This window comes from Nicotiana tomentosiformis, chromosome 12, assembly GCF_000390325.3.
Source record: "Nicotiana tomentosiformis chromosome 12, ASM39032v3, whole genome shotgun sequence".
Classification (NCBI taxonomy): domain Eukaryota; kingdom Viridiplantae; phylum Streptophyta; class Magnoliopsida; order Solanales; family Solanaceae; genus Nicotiana; species Nicotiana tomentosiformis.
This window is the reverse complement of record NC_090823.1, coordinates 60,259,153-60,276,363: the sequence shown is the minus strand read 5'-3', so window position 1 is coordinate 60,276,363 and position 17,211 is coordinate 60,259,153. Positions and strand designations below refer to the sequence as shown.

Sequence of the window (17,211 nt, the reverse complement as noted above, 5' to 3'; positions counted from 1 at the left end):
CTTTGATTAAGGAGTCCTTCTCCTTATCAATTATGCAACCTTTTCGATCAGGAGATATCAATTTTTCCGAGTTAAGTTTATCTCCTTCACGTGCTTCCCACATTCTCGAATCTGCCCGGGTCTATGCACACAAGGGATGGACCTGGTTCATTCTTGAGCTTCCTTTGTCAATCTTCAAGACTAACCTTCACTTAGGCCAACAATGTTTCGCCTAAACTGATTATAGAAGGACCAGGTTCTTATATGTGTTCCTTAACCTACTATTTCTGAAATAGTAAATGCGTAAAGTAAAGAACACAAGTATTTTAAGTGAAAAACACCTGGCTCAAAAGGTGAAGAAACCATGACCTACTTCCCAGCAGTATTTTCCCAAACTCTTCCACTAAATCACTGAACCAAAAACTGCATTTACAAAATAGTTTTGTAAACCTGGGATTAACTCTAATCCTATTGTGGCAAACAGCCTCTAACTTCTGCGACAACTTCAAGTTAACTCTAACTTGAATACTCTGGGTACCTATTACAATTGCCTATAGATAAAGTTGAAAGGTACAATATGAAAACACCTACTACAATTGAACTAGAATAAAAGACAGACACTTGGAGCTGATTCTTCTATCTGGTTCATGTAGCTTCTGGTTTGCACACTAGAATCACACACGAATTGCTTGCAAAATGCTTTGCTATTTTACTCTCAATTTACGTTTAACTTCTGCTTTTGTGCATCCCTGTATAATGAGAACATCCTGCAATATATAAAGTTAGTAGATGAAGAAATAAATATAGTTCTAATGCTACTCTTCCTTGGTAGAAGAGTTCTAGTTGATCTCAACTTCTAACTCCTCCCTTATCTTGGATAGCACTCTCTTTGATTAAGGAGTCCTTCTCCTTATCAATTATGCAACCTTTTCGATCAGGAGATATCAATTTTACCAAGTTAAGCTTATCTCCTTCACGTGCATCCCACATGCTCGAATCTTCCTGTGTCTATTCACACAAGGGATGGACCTGGTTCATGCCTGAGCATCCTTTGTCAATCTTCAAAACTAACCTTCACTTAGGCCAACACTTTTTTGCCTAATCGGGTTCTTCTATGTGTTCCTTAACCTACTATTGCTGAAATAGCAAATGCGTAAAGTAAAGAACACAAGTATTTTACGTGGAAAACACCTGGTTCAAAAGGTGAAAAAACCACAACCTACTTCCCAGTAGGATTTTCCCAAACTCTTACACTAAATCACTGAGCCAAAAACTACATTTACAAAATACTTTTGTAAACCTAGGATTAACTCTAATCCCGTTGTGGCAAACTGCCTCTAACTATTGCGACAACTTCAAGTTAACTCTAACTTGAATACTCTGAGTACCTATTACAATTGCCTCTAGATAAAGCTGAAAGGTACAATACGAAAAAACCTACTACAATTGAACTATAATAAAAGACAGACACTTGGAGCTAGTTCTTCTATCTGGTTCATGTAGCTTCAGGTTTGTACACTTGAATCACACACGAATTGCTTGCAAAATGCCTTGCTATTTTTCTCTCAATTAACGTTTAACTTATGCTTTTGTGCATCCCTGTAGAATGAGAACATCGTGCAATATATAGAGTTAGTAGATGAAGAAATAACTAGAGTTCTAATGCTACTCTTCCTTGGTGGAAGAGTTCTAGTTGATCTCAACTTCTAACTCCCCCCTTATCTTGGATAGTGTTCTCTTTGATTAAGGAGTCCTTCTCCTTATCAATTATGCAACCTTTTCGATCAGGAGATATCAATTTTTCCGAGTTAAGTTTATCTCCTTCATGTGCTTCCCACATTCTTGAATCTGCCCGTGTCTACGCACACAAGGCATGTACCTGGTTCATTCCTGAGCTTCCTTTGTCAATCTTCAAGATTAACCTTCACTTAGGCCAACAATGTTTCGCCTAAGCTGATTATAGAAGGACCGGGTTCTTATATGTGTTCCTTAACCTACTATTACTGAAATAGTAAATGCGGAAAGTAAAGAACACAAGTATTTTACGTGGAAAACACCTGGCTCAAAAGATGAAAAAACCACGACATACTTCCCAGTAGGATTTTTTTAAACTTTTCCACTAAATCACTGAGCCAAAAACTGCATTTACAAAACACTTTTGTAAACCTAGGATTAACTCTAATCCTGTTGTTGCAAACTGCCTCTAACTATTGCGACAACTTCAAGTTAACTCTAACTTGAATACTCTAAGTACCTATTACTATTGCCTCTAGATAAAGCTAAAAGGTATAATATGAAAACACCTATTACAATTGAACTAGAATAAAAGACAGACACTTGGAGCTGGTTCTTCTATCTGGTTCATGTAGCTTCAGGTTTGCACACTTGAATCACATACGAATTGCTTGCAAAATGCCTTGCTATTTTGCTCTCAATTCACGTTTAACTTCTGCTTTTGTGCATCTCTGTAGAATGAGAACATCCTGCAATATATAGAGTTAGTAGATGAAGAAATAACTAGAGTTCTAATGCTACTCTTCGTTGGTGGAAGATTTCTAGTTGATCTCAACTTCTAACTCCCCCTATCTTGGATAGTGTTCTCTTTGATTAAGGAGTCCTTCTCCTTATCAATTATGAAACCTTTTCGATTAGGAGATATCAATTTTACCAAGTTAAGCTTATCTCCTTCACGTGTATCCTACAAGCTCACATCTGCCCGTGTCTATGCACACAAGGGATGGACCTGGTTCATGCCTGAGGTTCCTTTGTCAATATTCAAAACTAACCTTCACTTAGGCCAACAATTTTTCGCCTAAATTGATTATAGAAGTACCGGGTTCTTCTATGTGTTCCTTAACCTACTATTGCTGAAATAGCAAATGCGAAAAGTAAAGAATACAAGTATTTTATGTTGAAAAAACCTGGCTCAAAAGGTGAAAAAACCACGACCTACTTCCCGGTAGGATTTTCCCAAACTCTTCCACTAAATCACTGAGTCAAAAACTGCATTTACAAAACACTTTTGTAAACCTAGGATTAACTCTAATCCCGTTGTGGCAAACAGTCTCTAACTGTTGTGACAACTTCAAGTTAACTCTAAATTGAATACTCTTAGTACCTATTACAATTCCTCTAGATAAAGCTGAAAGGTACAATATGAAAACACCTGCTACAATTGAACTAGAATAAAAGACAGACACTTGGAGCTGGTTCTTCTATCTGGTTCATGTAGCTTCAGGTTTGCACACTTGAATCACACACGAATTGCTTGCAAAATGCCTTGCTATTTTGCTCTCAGTTCACGTTTAACTTCTGCTTTTGTGTATCTCTGTAGAATGAGAACATCCTGCAATATATAGAGTTAGTAGATGAAGAAATAACTAGAGTTCTAATGCTACTCTTCCTTGGTGGAAGAGTTCTAGTTGATCTCAACTTCTAACTCCTCCTTTTTCTTGGATAGTGTTCTCTTTTATTAAGGAGTCCTTCTCCTATCAATTATGCAACCTTTTCGATCAGGAGATATCAATTTTACCAAGTTAAGCTTATCTCCTTCACGTGCATCCCACATGCTCGAATCTACCTGTGTCTATGCATACAAGGAATGGACGTGGTTCATGCCTGAGCTTTCTTTGTCAAGCTTCAAAACTAACCCTCACTTAGGCCAACAATGTTTCCCGGCTAAAGAGCTGCAACGGTGGCCGTCAACGGAGCACAAAATATCTTCGGAACAATGCTATTTTTGACAAAAATCAAACATGGTGAAGTTGTGTCATAGCTTTAGATCTGTAAAGTATAAGATGCACAAATAAGAAAAAACCAAACATAAGAGGATGAAATAAAGGGCCACCAGCGTTCGAATCTCTGTCCAGATCTGGAGCAGATCTGGCGGGGCTTCATTGAGGTGTGATCGACGAGAGGGAGGAAGGGGTTTTTGGGGGTTGTTTGCCAGCCGGCCGGCGGCAGAGGCGGTGTGAGAGAAGCAGATGAGAGAGAGCTTGGGAGGAGGTGGTTTTTCTCTCCCAAGCTTGAGAGAATCAGTTGTTTTCTTTAATAAATCGACAACCCATCAAACTTTTCACTTAAGCACTCTATCTTAAGTACGATTCATTTGAATACTTCAACCACATCTCAAACGTGTCACTTGGACACATAATTTATAGGCAACCAAACATAAAAGGTGGTTGTATATCACATGCTATAGTGACAAATAAGATTGGGACACGTGAATTTATTTGACCAAAAATTTAAAAGCTTTTGGGAAAAAAATTAAATATCTGCCAAAGCCATGGCCAAGTACAACTCCCTTCTCGGCTGTGCCATCGATCTTGTTCTTCTTTTTTTGCTCGACTACAACATTTGATTATGCTAGTTTTTCAGGTTTAGTTATGTGGTGGAAACTAGAACTTCAAGCTAAAAAAATGAAAACCCACCCCACCCCATCGTCAACTTCTCCAACGACCCGTTACAGGAAAAATTAATTTCCGGCAATTTCTTTTCCAACTATCTTCTTCTTCTTCTTCTTCTTCACGTTGTAGATTTCGGTGAAAATTTTTGAAAAATTAAAACTTGATTTTCTTATTCTTTGGATTCACGAAACTCGCCGGAAAAAATGAAGGTTCACCGAAATTTTTTGAGATGTGAATCTGATTTTCTTCAGATTCAGTCACAAAGTTATTGTCTCAGGTTTGCTAATGTAATGAAATGAACATGGACTCTCTAGTAAGATGAATTATTTTTTTCCCTTTCTATTTTGAATCTACTATTGCTTCTCCTTCATGCTTCACTATAAAAATTTGAAACCAACAACATTTCTTTAAAGTAAGAAGAAAAGAGAGGAGAAAAATATTGTGAAAGAAAATAGAGCAATGTCACCTGGTGTGCGAAAGAAAGAGATGATGGTGTGCGGAAAGAATAGGAGAAAAAAGATTGAGAAAAAATTTTAAAAAGAAAAATTGCTCTCACGCTCTGAAAAATGATGTAACACACGAACTATACCATATCACCAAGTTATGTCTAAATGATACGTTTGAGATGTAGTTGGAGTGTTGAAATGGAACGGACTTAAAATGCAGTGCTCAAGTGAAAAGTGAGGACAAGTTTAATGGGTTGTCGATGTATTCTACCTTTTTGATATATGAATCTGATGGGTTGTCTTTGTGTATGTGTGTAATATAGGTAGATATGTTTGTGGGGGTTGAAAAATATGTGGCCTACATTTAAGCAAGAATAAAAAATGTAAAATGAAAGAAAACATATGGTCAAAAGCAAAAGATGTCATGTCACATCGATTGACATGTCACATCAAGTGTCATATCACATCAGTGTCTAGTCAAATCAAATGTCATGTCATGTCGTGTATTGATGGGACACTAATTTGACTAGATTAGATCCGTATTTGAAATAAATTCTATCGGCTCCCTTGTAATTATTAGACATCGCTATCAATTAGAAAATAATTATTTAATTGAAAAAAAAATCTTGTAGTATTTATGAGAAAACAACTAACAAAAAACAAATAGTTACCGTAAGAAGCTCTGGAGAAAAAGAGGCGACTCACAGGCAATTTGTACTTTGAGAGCTGCCATGGCCGTTCCGGCCGGCAGCCAGCCTATTTTTCCTGCTGGTCAGCTGCCTTCCATCATCGCCCAACCACCCACGACTACAAACAACAATCCACAACCACTGGATTATTCAAAAATTTTAAAACCTGCCACGATCAATGCTGCCATGGATGAAAGAGCTTCAGCAGTCGAACCTATTCCTCTTCGAAGGGTTACGTTCTTGCATGGGAAACCAATGGTGAAGTTTACAAAGGCAGAAGTTGAGAGAATGAATGTCATTGAAGGTCTGCAATATGCAGTAGTAGGGAAGTTATCGTATGACTGGCCAGATTTGCAGGAGTTACGTCGAATCATCCATGCACAGGTTGGTATCAAAGGAGAATGCAACATTGGATTGCTGAGAGATAAGCATGTATTAATATGATTGACCTTATGGGAATATTATCTTAAACTTACGTCAAAAGGTACATATTATTTTAAGGCGAAAGATGGGTATGAATACCAGATGAGGCAGCTTATTTACGATGCTAAGTTTAAGGCTGGAGACGAAACACCTATGGCAATGGCATGAATTTTATTTCCTAACCTACTGCCTACTTATTTTGTCAAAGAGTGTTTATTTTCATTAGCATCTGCAGTGGGAAAGCCTTTACACTTAGTCTTAGCAACCATCAACAAAACAAGGCCAAGTTGTGCTCGTGTAAAGGTGCTGGTTGATTTATTGACAGACTTGCCAAAGAAAGTTCGAATGGACATAGAGAATGAAGTATCTGGTGAAGTTAAGACTACATGGGTGAAGATACAATATGACTATATGCCTAAATATTGCAAGAAATGTCGATTACAAGGTCATGATATGATAGAGTGTTGGATGCTTCATCTGTCAAAAATTGGTTTAGATCATAGTCCAATGGTGCTAAATTTCAATCCTAATACTGTTCCTGTCAAGAAAGCTTTCAGGTTTTTAAATATTTGGACCAAACATGACACTTTACAGGACGTGGTGAAAGAAAACTGGACAACTGATTTTCATGCCAATCCATTCATCTTGTTTAAATACAAGTTGAAGAAGCTGAAGAATGCCTTGTCAATTTGGAGCAAAGTCACGTATGGTGATATTTTCCAGCAGTTATCTAGCATAGAGGAGGTGGTGAAGGTGCATGAGACACAATTTGAGATGAGTCCTACAATTCAGAATAGGGAGAGACTTCAAAGAGTTCAGGCAGAATTGTTCAAGTACTTGGCGTTGGAGGAAGAATATTTGAAGCAAAAATCAGGTATGTCTTGGTTTCAAGATGGAGATAGAAATACCAAGTTCTTTCATATCCAAGTAAATGGAAGAAGAAAAAGGTTACAATTGAGAAGAATTCAAGCTAGTGATGGGAATTGGCTAGAGGAGAATGATGAAATGGCTGCCGAAGCTGTGAGATTTTTTCAAGATCAATTTACTGAAGCTATTGTCCCTAGTTCTTTTGGGATATTAGATCATATTCCTCATATGCTGAATAATGAGAAGAATTGTGATTTAATGAGACAGCCTACTTGTAAAGAAGTTAAACTGGTAGTGTTTGGATTAAATAGTGAGAGCGCTGGAGGGCCAGATGGTTTCAATGGAAAGTTTTTTAATGCTGCTGGGATATAATTGGAGAGGATGTGGTAAAAATGGTTAAAGCTTTCTTTAATGGGCAAGATCTACCTAAGTTTGTGATTCACACAAATTTGGTTTTATTGCCAAAAAAAAAGGAGGTGATTACATTTTCAGATATGAGACCTATTAGCCTAAGCAATTTCGTCAACAAAATTTTCTCAAGGGTCATACATGAGAGGTTAGTGAACACACTTCCTACTCTTATCTCTGATGAACAGGCAGGCTTTGTGAAGGGTAGAAGCATTGTGGAGAATGGTTTATTAACTCAAGAGATAATCACTGATATGCGACTAAGAACCAAGGAAGGCCTAATGTGGTAATTAAATTAGACATGGAGAAGGCTTATGATCGATTATCTTGGCTATTTTTGACTAAGGTACTGAGGAAAATGGGCTTTTGTGAGAGATTCATAGGCATGGTTTTTGGCTTAGTATCTAATAATTAGAACTCAGTTCTTCTCAATGGGCAACCGTATGGTTTCTTTAAATCTACTAAAGGAGTTAAGCAAGGTGATCCATTGTCGCCTACTCTATTCATATTGGCAGCTGAGGCATTATCAAGGGGATTGAATCCACTTCACTTGAATTTATATTTTTGTGGCTATGGGTTACCAAAGTGGAGTCCTAAGATTAATCACCTATCATACGCAGATGATACCATCATTTTTTCTTCATCGGATGCCACCTCGCTTCATTTGATCATGGATGTACTAAGTACCTATGAAGCTGCCTCTGGACAGTTGATAAATAAAGCAAAGTTAGTAGAGCATCTACATCATTCAGCAAGTGAAGTAGTTGTGGCGAAGGTACAAAGGATCACTGGAATTGGTCATCAAGATTTCTCATTCATTTGTCTTGGATTTCCTATTTTTTGCACAAGAAGGAAGATGATTTTTTATCAAGGACTCATTAATAAGGTACTCGATAAATTGCAATCTTGGAAAGGTAAGTTGTTGTCGATTGGAGGAAGGGCAGTTTTAATATCCCATGTTTTACAAAGTATGCCAATGCTTTTTCTCTCAGCTGTCAATCCTCCTGCTTTCATGATCAATAAGCTGCACAAATTATTTGCAAGGTTATTTTGGAGTAATTCAGTAGATGGAAGAGCGAGACACTGGACATCTTGGGATAAACTATGCCTGCCATGTGAGGAAGGGGGTATAGGCTTTCGATCTCTACATGATGTGTCAAAAGCTCTTTTTTGTAAGTTATGGTGGAACTTCAGAACTAAACCATCTTTGTGGATCTCTTTCATGTGTCAAAAGTATTGTAAGAAGATGAACGCATTGGTGGTGCCTTGGAGACATGGATCATATGTTTGTAGGAAGATGTTAGAAGTAAGGGATCTTGTTGAGAATCACATATTATGGAAACCAAGAATGGGATCATCGCTTTTTTGGTTTGATAATTGGACAGGATTGGGAGCTCTCTATTTTGTTACACCTCCAGATTTCTATTGTGACGAATCAATTAATAATATTTATGATGTGGTGTCGTGGGGGACATGGGATGAAGACAAAGTAAGATAAATATTGCCACAGGATCTTGCCTCACATATTCTGGAAAATGTGAAACCTCCAGATTCAATTGATGTACTGGACAAACCAATATGGTCTCTTGAAACTCAAGGTGAATTTACAGTAAAATCTGCATGGGAATTTTTAAGGAGTAGAAGAGATAATGCCATCACATATAAGAATATGTGGGTGAAAGGGCTTTCACTTAAAATATCATTCTTTATGTGAAAATTGTGGAGAGGAAAACTACCATTAGATGATGCTATTTGAAGGATGTGGTATTGTATGCCTTCAAGATGTTGGTGTTGTGTGAATTTGGAGGAAGAAATAGTGGCACATGTATTTTTCAAATCATATGCAGCTAGGAAGGTGTGGTCATATTTCTTATTTTTTGCAGGGATATCTTTTGAGGGATTAAATTTGCACCAAACAATTGTGAAATGCTGGACAGTAAAGGTGATTCCAAGGCTTCAACCAATATTTCAAACTCTACCTTGCATTATAGTTTGGGAGTTATGGAAGAGAAGGAATAGCTACAAATATGGAGATGTGGTGTCTATTAACAGAGTTATGTATCAAGTATCAACCACAATCCAGTCGTTTGTCAAGGTGAGAAAGCCAGGTATTCGAAATGTGCCATATAGATGGCCAGACATTCTGCAAATGATGGAGAATTACACACCTAGGCTGAAGGTGAATAAGGTATTGTAGGAGTTTCCAATGGAATAATGGATAAAAATCAATATGGATGGGGCATCAAGGGGCAACCCAGTCAGGAGTGCGATTGGTTATGTGATAAGGGATGAACATGTAGATGTTATTTATGCGAGAGGCAAGGAAATTCAAGAAGTGACAAACATAGTAGCGGAGGCAATGGAAATTCATGAGGCCTTGGAGTACTGTATGCATAATGATCTATCTAATATTTGGCTCCAAACAGATCTTATGTTGCTCAAAAAGGTTATTGAAGGAATTTGGAAATCTCCTTGGATTATTGATGAGCAGGTCGAGAAAATAAAGGAAATGTTGGAGGTATGTACTGGTAGAGTGTCTCACATTTATAGGGAAGGGAACAAATTGGCGGATCATTTGGAAAATTATGCTTTGGATGTTGGATCTATTGAATGCCATGGATTTCACCATCTAGACACATATGGGAGGAGGATTGTGAATGATGACAAATAACAATGTCCATATTTGCATATCAAGGTTGCAAGAAGTTAGGAGGGAAGGAGGAAAGGAGTGTTATGGGGAAGGATAAGAGCAGGGATGTCATGATGGATCACCATTCTCAAATCTTTATAGAGGAGAGGGTGGTGATTTTGGTTTATGCTAACAGTGTTTGCTTTTTTGCAGGAGACAATATTGTGTCCATGCCTTATATTTTGGTGCAAGCTCATAGGGTGGTATTAACACTTAGTGTTCATTTCCTTGAAGGAGTACCAAAGACAAGCACAAGCATGGAAGCAAGGAGAAAATCGAGCTTTATATGTTCCAGCAGTGTCATGTTGAATCCAAAATTAGAAGGCCATATACTAGGGTCACACACACATAGCACTGCACAAATCTGTAAGGAGTCACAGCTCAAAGGGAGGAAATAATTGAAGACTAAACTCAGCGGAACACCTCCCAGAACAAGTCCAGCTGAAGGTTCTGCATGCATAAGAAGGACACTGCCTAGACTTTTCTTTGCATCATTCACGAGAGGTATGTGTCTTTTGCAAACAAACTTGGGAACAAATGAAGTGTTATGGCATATCAACTCCTCAAAGGTTCAGGAAGTGAGGTATCCAGGTTTTCACTCAGATCAACAGTGGAAATCACACGCAAATCTCATTAAAATGTATTGGTTTAACTGTTTACAATTCTGGTGCATGGTGAAAACTAGTAAGCATGCGTATGGAAGTGATTGTTTGTGGATCAAAAATCCAAAAGATTCTAAGAATCCAACAGCACATACAGGGAGTCAGGCAAAAATCATGGTAGAACACCTTGGTGCTGAAGGAGCACACACAGTCAATCTGCCCAGAAACTGTAGGGTAATAAGGTCAGGTCTGCCTTATTCCCAACCTTGGATGCAAATCACTTACATGGAAGATCATTTCACAATTGTGATACTATCAGTGCATAAGGGAGTCTACACTACACGAGGAGTGATGCTCAATTTATGGGCAATGCGGACATATTATGGCCACTACTGTAATAGGCTAGTTTTTAAATTTTTTACGTGATTGTCTAGATCAAAATGTCATATCAGTTTTGGGTATCACAGGCCCAAAATTGGTAATAGGATCTATGTACTAGACATATCTTATGGTCTTACTCTTTGTAAGACAACATGCTACTTTGTGTTTGTTTTTTTATTATATATATAAAAACTAGCCCAAGGCACCTCGCCTAGTAGATTTGCTTACAAAAAATGTCAACTACTACAATGGTGTTGTCGGAATTATTATTTTATTTTTTAAAGGACAATAAATTAATAAAATATCCTAATATTTGAAAAAAAAGACAATTATCAATAAATTATTTAAAATTTAGAAAAATGCACAAAATGGTAGTATTTAACTAATTACAGTAAAATGATAAAAATTCCTATATTCTGTGAAAATAGGAATAATTATCAATAAATTGCATTAAAGTTAAATAATGTGCAAAAACTATTTTTTTATTATGTTTTGATTAGGAAGCCTGTAGAAGTTAATTTTAAATATGGGGGGTCAAAATTGAGTGTCAACATCAGGTGCTACGAAGATGTATCATGATTTGAAGCAGCATTACTGGTGGCGGAGGACGAAGAAAGACATTGTTGGGCATAGTTTACAGTGTTTGCATAGTTAACAGGTGGTTTGTTTCAGAAGATAGATACACTGGAGTGAAAGTAGGAGCGCATTACTATGGACTTTGTGGTAGGTGCCACGGACCTTGAGGAAGTTTGATGCTATTTGGGGCATTATGGATAGGTTGACCAAGTCTGCACATTTCATTCCAGTGATGACTTCTTACACTTCAGAGAAGTTGGCTAAGATCTATATTAGAGAGATTGTTCGCTTGCTTGGTGTGCATGTCTCTATCCTTTTAGACCGTGGTACTCAGTTCACGTCGCACTTTTGGAGAGATGTTATGAGAGAATTGGGTACGCGGGTTGAGCTTAACATTGTATTTCACCCACAGATGGATGGGAAGTTTGAGAGGACTATTCAAATCCTTGAGGATTTGTTGAGAGCCTTTGTCAATGATTTTGAAGCCCATTGGGATCAATTCCTACCATTGGTGGAGTTTTCTTACAACAACAACTACATGTCCAGTATCCAGATGGTTCTGTATGAGACTTTATATGGGAGGAAGTGTCACTCTCTAATTTTTTGGTTTGAGCCTAATAAGGCTAGGTTATTGGGTACAAGTTTGATTCGTGATGTCTTGGAGAAGGTGAAGTTGATTCAGGAGTGACTTCATACAACCCAGTACATGAAGAAGAGTTATGTCAATAGGAAGGTTCGTGGTGTGGCTTTCATCGAGGGTTAAAAGGTTCTTCTTAAAGTTTCACCAATAAAGGGCGTGATGAGGTTTGGAAAGAAGAGTAAGCTGAGCCGAGGTTTATTTGTCCATTTGAGGTATTGGAGAGAGTTGGCGAGGTTGCTTATAGGCTTTCTTTGCCTCCTAGTCTTTTGAGAGTTCATCTAGTATTCCATGTTTCTATGCTTCAGAAGTGTCATGAAGATAAGTTTCATATTTAGGGCTTCGGCATGGTGGAATTAGATGAGAATCTGGCTTATGAAGAGAATCGGTTGCCATTTTTGATAGGCAGGTTCGGAAGTTAAGGTAAAAGGAGATCGTGTTAGTGAAGGTGCTTTCAAGAGGAAAACCGAGCAAGGATGCTACTTGGGAGACCGAGTTAGATATGCAGAGTAGATATCCACACCTTTTCAGCAGCTCAAGTATGTTTCTTAACCCGTTCGAAGACGAACATTTATTTTATAGGTGGAGAATATAATGACTCGATCAACCATTTTTAGTATTAGAGCATCATTACCTTATTTGATGTTTTCCATATGCGTACTTGATGTTTTGTGACTTGCGGGGATGGGTGGTTTGATTTTCATGGGATTCTGGGGTGATTTGGAACACTTGATTTTATTTTGGAAGCCTTAAGTTGTAAGAGTTGACCATGGTTTGACTTCTTTAATAGACAACCCCGAATTGGTGATTTGATGGTTCTAATAGGTTTGTATACTGATTTTGGACTTAGGCGTATATTCGGATTTGGATTTGGATATTCCTAAAAGGTTTTGGCTCTGTTTGCCGAAAGTTGGCAATTTGAAGAACTAGAGTCTTCTTACGTTTGACCAATGATTGACTTTGATGTTATCAAACTCCGATTGTTGTTTCAGGACTTGGGATAGGGTTTTATTCGTGTATTAAAGTTGTATGCAAAGTTTGGTTAAGACCCGAGGTGTATATGCATGAATCGCACGCTTGGTTGGATGCTTGAGAGTTTATGATCTTAAGAGAGTTCAATGTGTGGCTTAGCCTTTGATTCTTAGATGTGATGATTTCTTATGTTTTTCCAGGCTTTGGATAGGTCGTGGTAGTATTTATGGACTTGTTGGTATGATTGACGGGGTCGGGGGTGGCTCAGGTGAGTTTCGGACCACCTAGAGCATTGGGGTTGCAGATTTTGCGGGTGTGAGAAGTGTCCATCGCGATCGTGGGCAGGTATCATGATCGTGTAGAGTTTATTTAGGGTTGGGAATATTGTGCTTCATGTTCGCCGAAGGAGGGCCCATATTTGTGAAGAAGGATTTGAGGCAGGGAGAGTAGCCTTCGCGTTTGCAGAGGCTGGGTCGCGTTAGCGATGAAGGCTGGGCAGGAGGCTTTATGTTTGCGAGGGGAGATGTCGCATTCACGTAGGGGGAGCAGGCGAGTCTTTGCAATCACGAGGGTGATTCTGCAGTCGCATAGAAGGTTTTTTGGGCAGAATCATTTTTCCTCTTTGCGAACGCGAGGCTTGGGCCACATTCGTGATGGTTACTGCTGGGCAGACTACTTAAGTTGTTATTTTCGGAATATTTATCCATTCTCTCATATGTTGAACCCTAGTCTTGGAGAGGGGTATATTTTCAATGGGATTTCCATACAAGGCTAGAGAGTAAGTGATTTTTACTATTGTGGTTATATTTCAAAAATTTATATGGATTATTAATACCTAAAATATGGAATTTTGAAGTAAAAGTTGGAGTTTTGCCTACAACCTAAAAAAATTAAGGTTTTGAGCTATGATTTCGACTTGGATTTAAAAACAAAATATATATTTGGACGCATGGGGTTATGGGTAGTCGGTATCTACCCCTAGACTCGTGTTTTGACCATGTGGGCCCCTGTTGACTATTTGAGAACTGATTAACGATTGAAGGTTTATTATTTGGAATTGATCCCTATAATATTATTTAACTTTATTAAATATTATTTGGCTAGATTCGAGCCAGTTGGAGGGGTGAGTTTGGAGGGTTGATTTGACATTCTAAGGTAAGTATCTTACCTAACCTTGTTGTGAGAAAATAACCTGTCATGCCCCAAACCTGGGGAGGTGTGGCTGGCACCCGGTGCCGTACTGGCTCGAGCGAACCCCTCTGTAACTCATGATCGTTCGACGAAAACTAGAACGTACATAGTTCGAGTTAGCTGAACTCATTCTTTTTGTAACTATCATGGGCCAACATGGCCACAACTCATAATTTATAATTGTAAGTGGGCAAATATTGTATTAGCGATCCATCGTACGTAAAACATGAATACACACGGCCGTCAAGGCTTCTGACATACTGTACATAATGAACCTATGTCTACAAATCCTATAAGAGTATTCGACATCAAACGGGACATGGCCCCGACCCTCGTCTTTAGCAAAACTCTGACACAATGACTTATAGACTCGGCTGCACTCCGAATAAAGTGGAGTCTTACCAATCCTTCGCTGAATGCTAACCTCGTCTACTATGAGGGCTCATCAAACTGATTACCTACACCTGCAGACATGAATGAAGCGCCCACAACAAAAAGACGCCAGTACGAATAATATACCGAGTATGTAAGGAAGAACTGAAACATAACAATAAGTCAACATTAATGAGAGAGATATAAGAATCAACATGAACCTCTGAAGTGCCATCGTTTATGCATACTAATTATACTTATATATATAATGCCTCTCTTAGGGACTATTATCCATATCGTAACATGACTGCCCAACTGATCAGTGGTAACTGCCCGACCTGCCGTAGCTCGGTGGTAAATGTATAACTGCCCAACTGGTAGTAACTGCCCGACCGGCTGTAGCACGGTGGTAAATACGTAACTGCCCGACCAGCCATAGCTCGGTGGTAAATGCATGACTGCCCGACCAGCCATAGCACGGTGGTAAATACGTAATTGCCCAACCGGATGTAGCTCGGTGGTAAATACATGACTGGTAAATGAAGATGCATATATCATTACATTATGAATATTAACTTCATTATCGTATGCCTCAATAGGGACTTAGAAACATACTTAGACATGCTTTGAGTTACATTTTACAGTAATGAATCACGTAGGCATCCTTATGTACTAAGAGTAGAATCATTTATGATATAACATTATGTTTACTTATCATTACTTGGATCATGCCAAAAGAAGGAAGGATTAGCCTTAACATACCTTAATTGCTCGTATGAACTCGTAGAAGATTGTAGAAAACGAATCAAACCTAGATCACCTTCTTTAAAGCTTCCCGACACCTTACTTTATTACAAAGAAATCTCCAATTTGCTATTATCCGGAGGAAACCGACGTGGGTATAACATGTATGTCACTTTTTGTGTTTGCCTCAATCATAGAACTTAGTACCCACTTTGTTGAGAAGGAATATGAGTTATCTCCTTAAAAATGGAGGAGGAACGTTGCTGGTTACACAATTAAATCATGGGATTCTACACACAAAAGTGAAAGTCACGTTGCTGCCTTCATTTGCCTCTATCCAAGACCTTTGTGTCACTTTAAAGATAAATTACCTCCCACTCCTCAAAAATGGAATACATCACTCCTCAAATATTTATGTCTTGCTGCTGAACACTAGTTCTTTTAAGAAATATGAACAACTAAATTTAGTTAGATAATGAATTCGGACTCCACATAATAGAGTGTTGGCCCCCTAACATGAATACACCTAATAAAGAACTAAACTCCAAAGATGCCACCTCATAACTTATAATGCTTAGTCATTCTAGTTACTACACGTGGATTGATGCCTTCAACAATAATTATCCACTAATTAATCTATTAATCTTTCACTAAAATCTAATATTTTAACCAATTAGCCACATAATTAATTTCTAGGTCTCATTTCACCTAAATACTAATATACTTCATATACCTTACTATAATATACTTTACTATCATGGTCATATGGTATATTGTATAGCACTTATTCATAAATATGGGGTATTATTGCTTGGACCGTATTTTATTCCAAAAAATCAAACTTCGACGAAACTCATTTTCTTCAACTCGTTTACCCTTTGACGTTCACGACACTTACTTATTACTTCTTATAAATAGCATAAATACTTATAACCTCAAAAATAATCTTGTCCTTGAACTTATGTCAATTATCTTACGACAAATCTAACGTACAAAAGTGTGGGATGTAACATCCTTCCCCCCTTTAGAAACATTCATCCTCGAATGTTAACTCTTAGAGACTTACGAAAATTTTGCAGTGTCCCCTCTGTAAGCTAATCTAAAACCCAACCTTCATCTGATGTCTGGACTATTCAAAACCTTCTGCACTTAAGTATCTTGTATCTTCTTCACATTTACCTTACTTACCTTTCAATCTCGTAACGTATCTTCTGTCGCTTTCAAACCTCCCTTCCACATAGGTGAAAATTACATCCACGCCTTAAAGCTCTACTGTGATACTTGCACCACTGGGGCATACAAAATTCTGCAGAAGCTTCATACTGACTTCTTATGACTCAGCTCTATGGCACAATATGGAAATAAAAGAAGGGTAACATTTCCTAAATACCCTATAGCCTCTCAATTATAAATGTGGTGTGCAACACACCCGTAAGTGAGACTCTACTAGGCACGGCTTTGTAGACTCCCTACGATTCGACCTGGTCTGATACCAATTTATCATGCCCTAAACCTTGGGAGGCGTGGCTGGCACCCGGTGTCGTACTGAACCGAGTGAACCCCACTGTAACTCATGATCGTTTGACAAAAATCAGAACATACATAGGTCGAGTTGGTTAAACTCATTCTTTTTGTAACTCTCATGGGTTAACAAGGCCACAACTCATAATATATAACTGTAAGTGGGCAAACATTGTATTAGCGATCCATCGTACTTAAAACATGAATACACACGGCCGTCAAGGCCTCTGACATACTGTACAAAATGAACCTATGTCTATAAATAATCTAAGAGAATGCGACATCAAACGGGACAGGGCCCCGTCCCC

The 17,211-nt window shown here is 38.2% G+C and overlaps 2 protein-coding genes across 2 annotated transcripts; both read left to right on the top strand.

Moving 5' to 3' along the window:
* The first annotated feature begins 6,288 nt into the window (after positions 1–6,288).
* On the top strand, positions 6,289–7,182 carry LOC138902719 (uncharacterized). The gene has a single exon (XM_070190612.1). It carries the CDS (start codon positions 6,289–6,291, stop codon positions 7,180–7,182), a length of 894 nt encoding a protein of 297 aa, XP_070046713.1.
* Positions 7,183–7,519: 337 nt separating this feature from the next.
* LOC138902718 (uncharacterized) lies at positions 7,520–9,415 on the top strand. Its single transcript, XM_070190611.1, has 4 exons — positions 7,520–7,564; positions 7,634–8,623; positions 8,729–8,816; positions 9,102–9,415. The coding sequence occupies exons 1-4, from the start codon at positions 7,520–7,522 to the stop codon at positions 9,413–9,415; spliced, it is 1,437 nt and encodes a 478-aa protein (XP_070046712.1).
* The last annotated feature ends 7,796 nt before the right edge of the window (positions 9,416–17,211 follow it).

Excerpts from the sequence above, each read along its gene's own strand:
- LOC138902719 (XM_070190612.1), top strand. The coding sequence starts at position 6,289 with ATGGACATAGAGAATGAAGTATCTGGTGAAGTTAAGACTACATGGGTG.
- LOC138902718 (XM_070190611.1), top strand. The coding sequence starts at position 7,520 with ATGGAGAAGGCTTATGATCGATTATCTTGGCTATTTTTGACTAAG. Across the intron at positions 7,565-7,633 it reads CTTGGCTATTTTTGACTAAG|AACTCAGTTCTTCTCAATGG; the intron begins GTACTGAGGAAA and ends TCTAATAATTAG. Across the intron at positions 8,817-9,101 it reads ATGGTCTCTTGAAACTCAAG|GGATATCTTTTGAGGGATTA; the intron begins GTGAATTTACAG and ends TATTTTTTGCAG.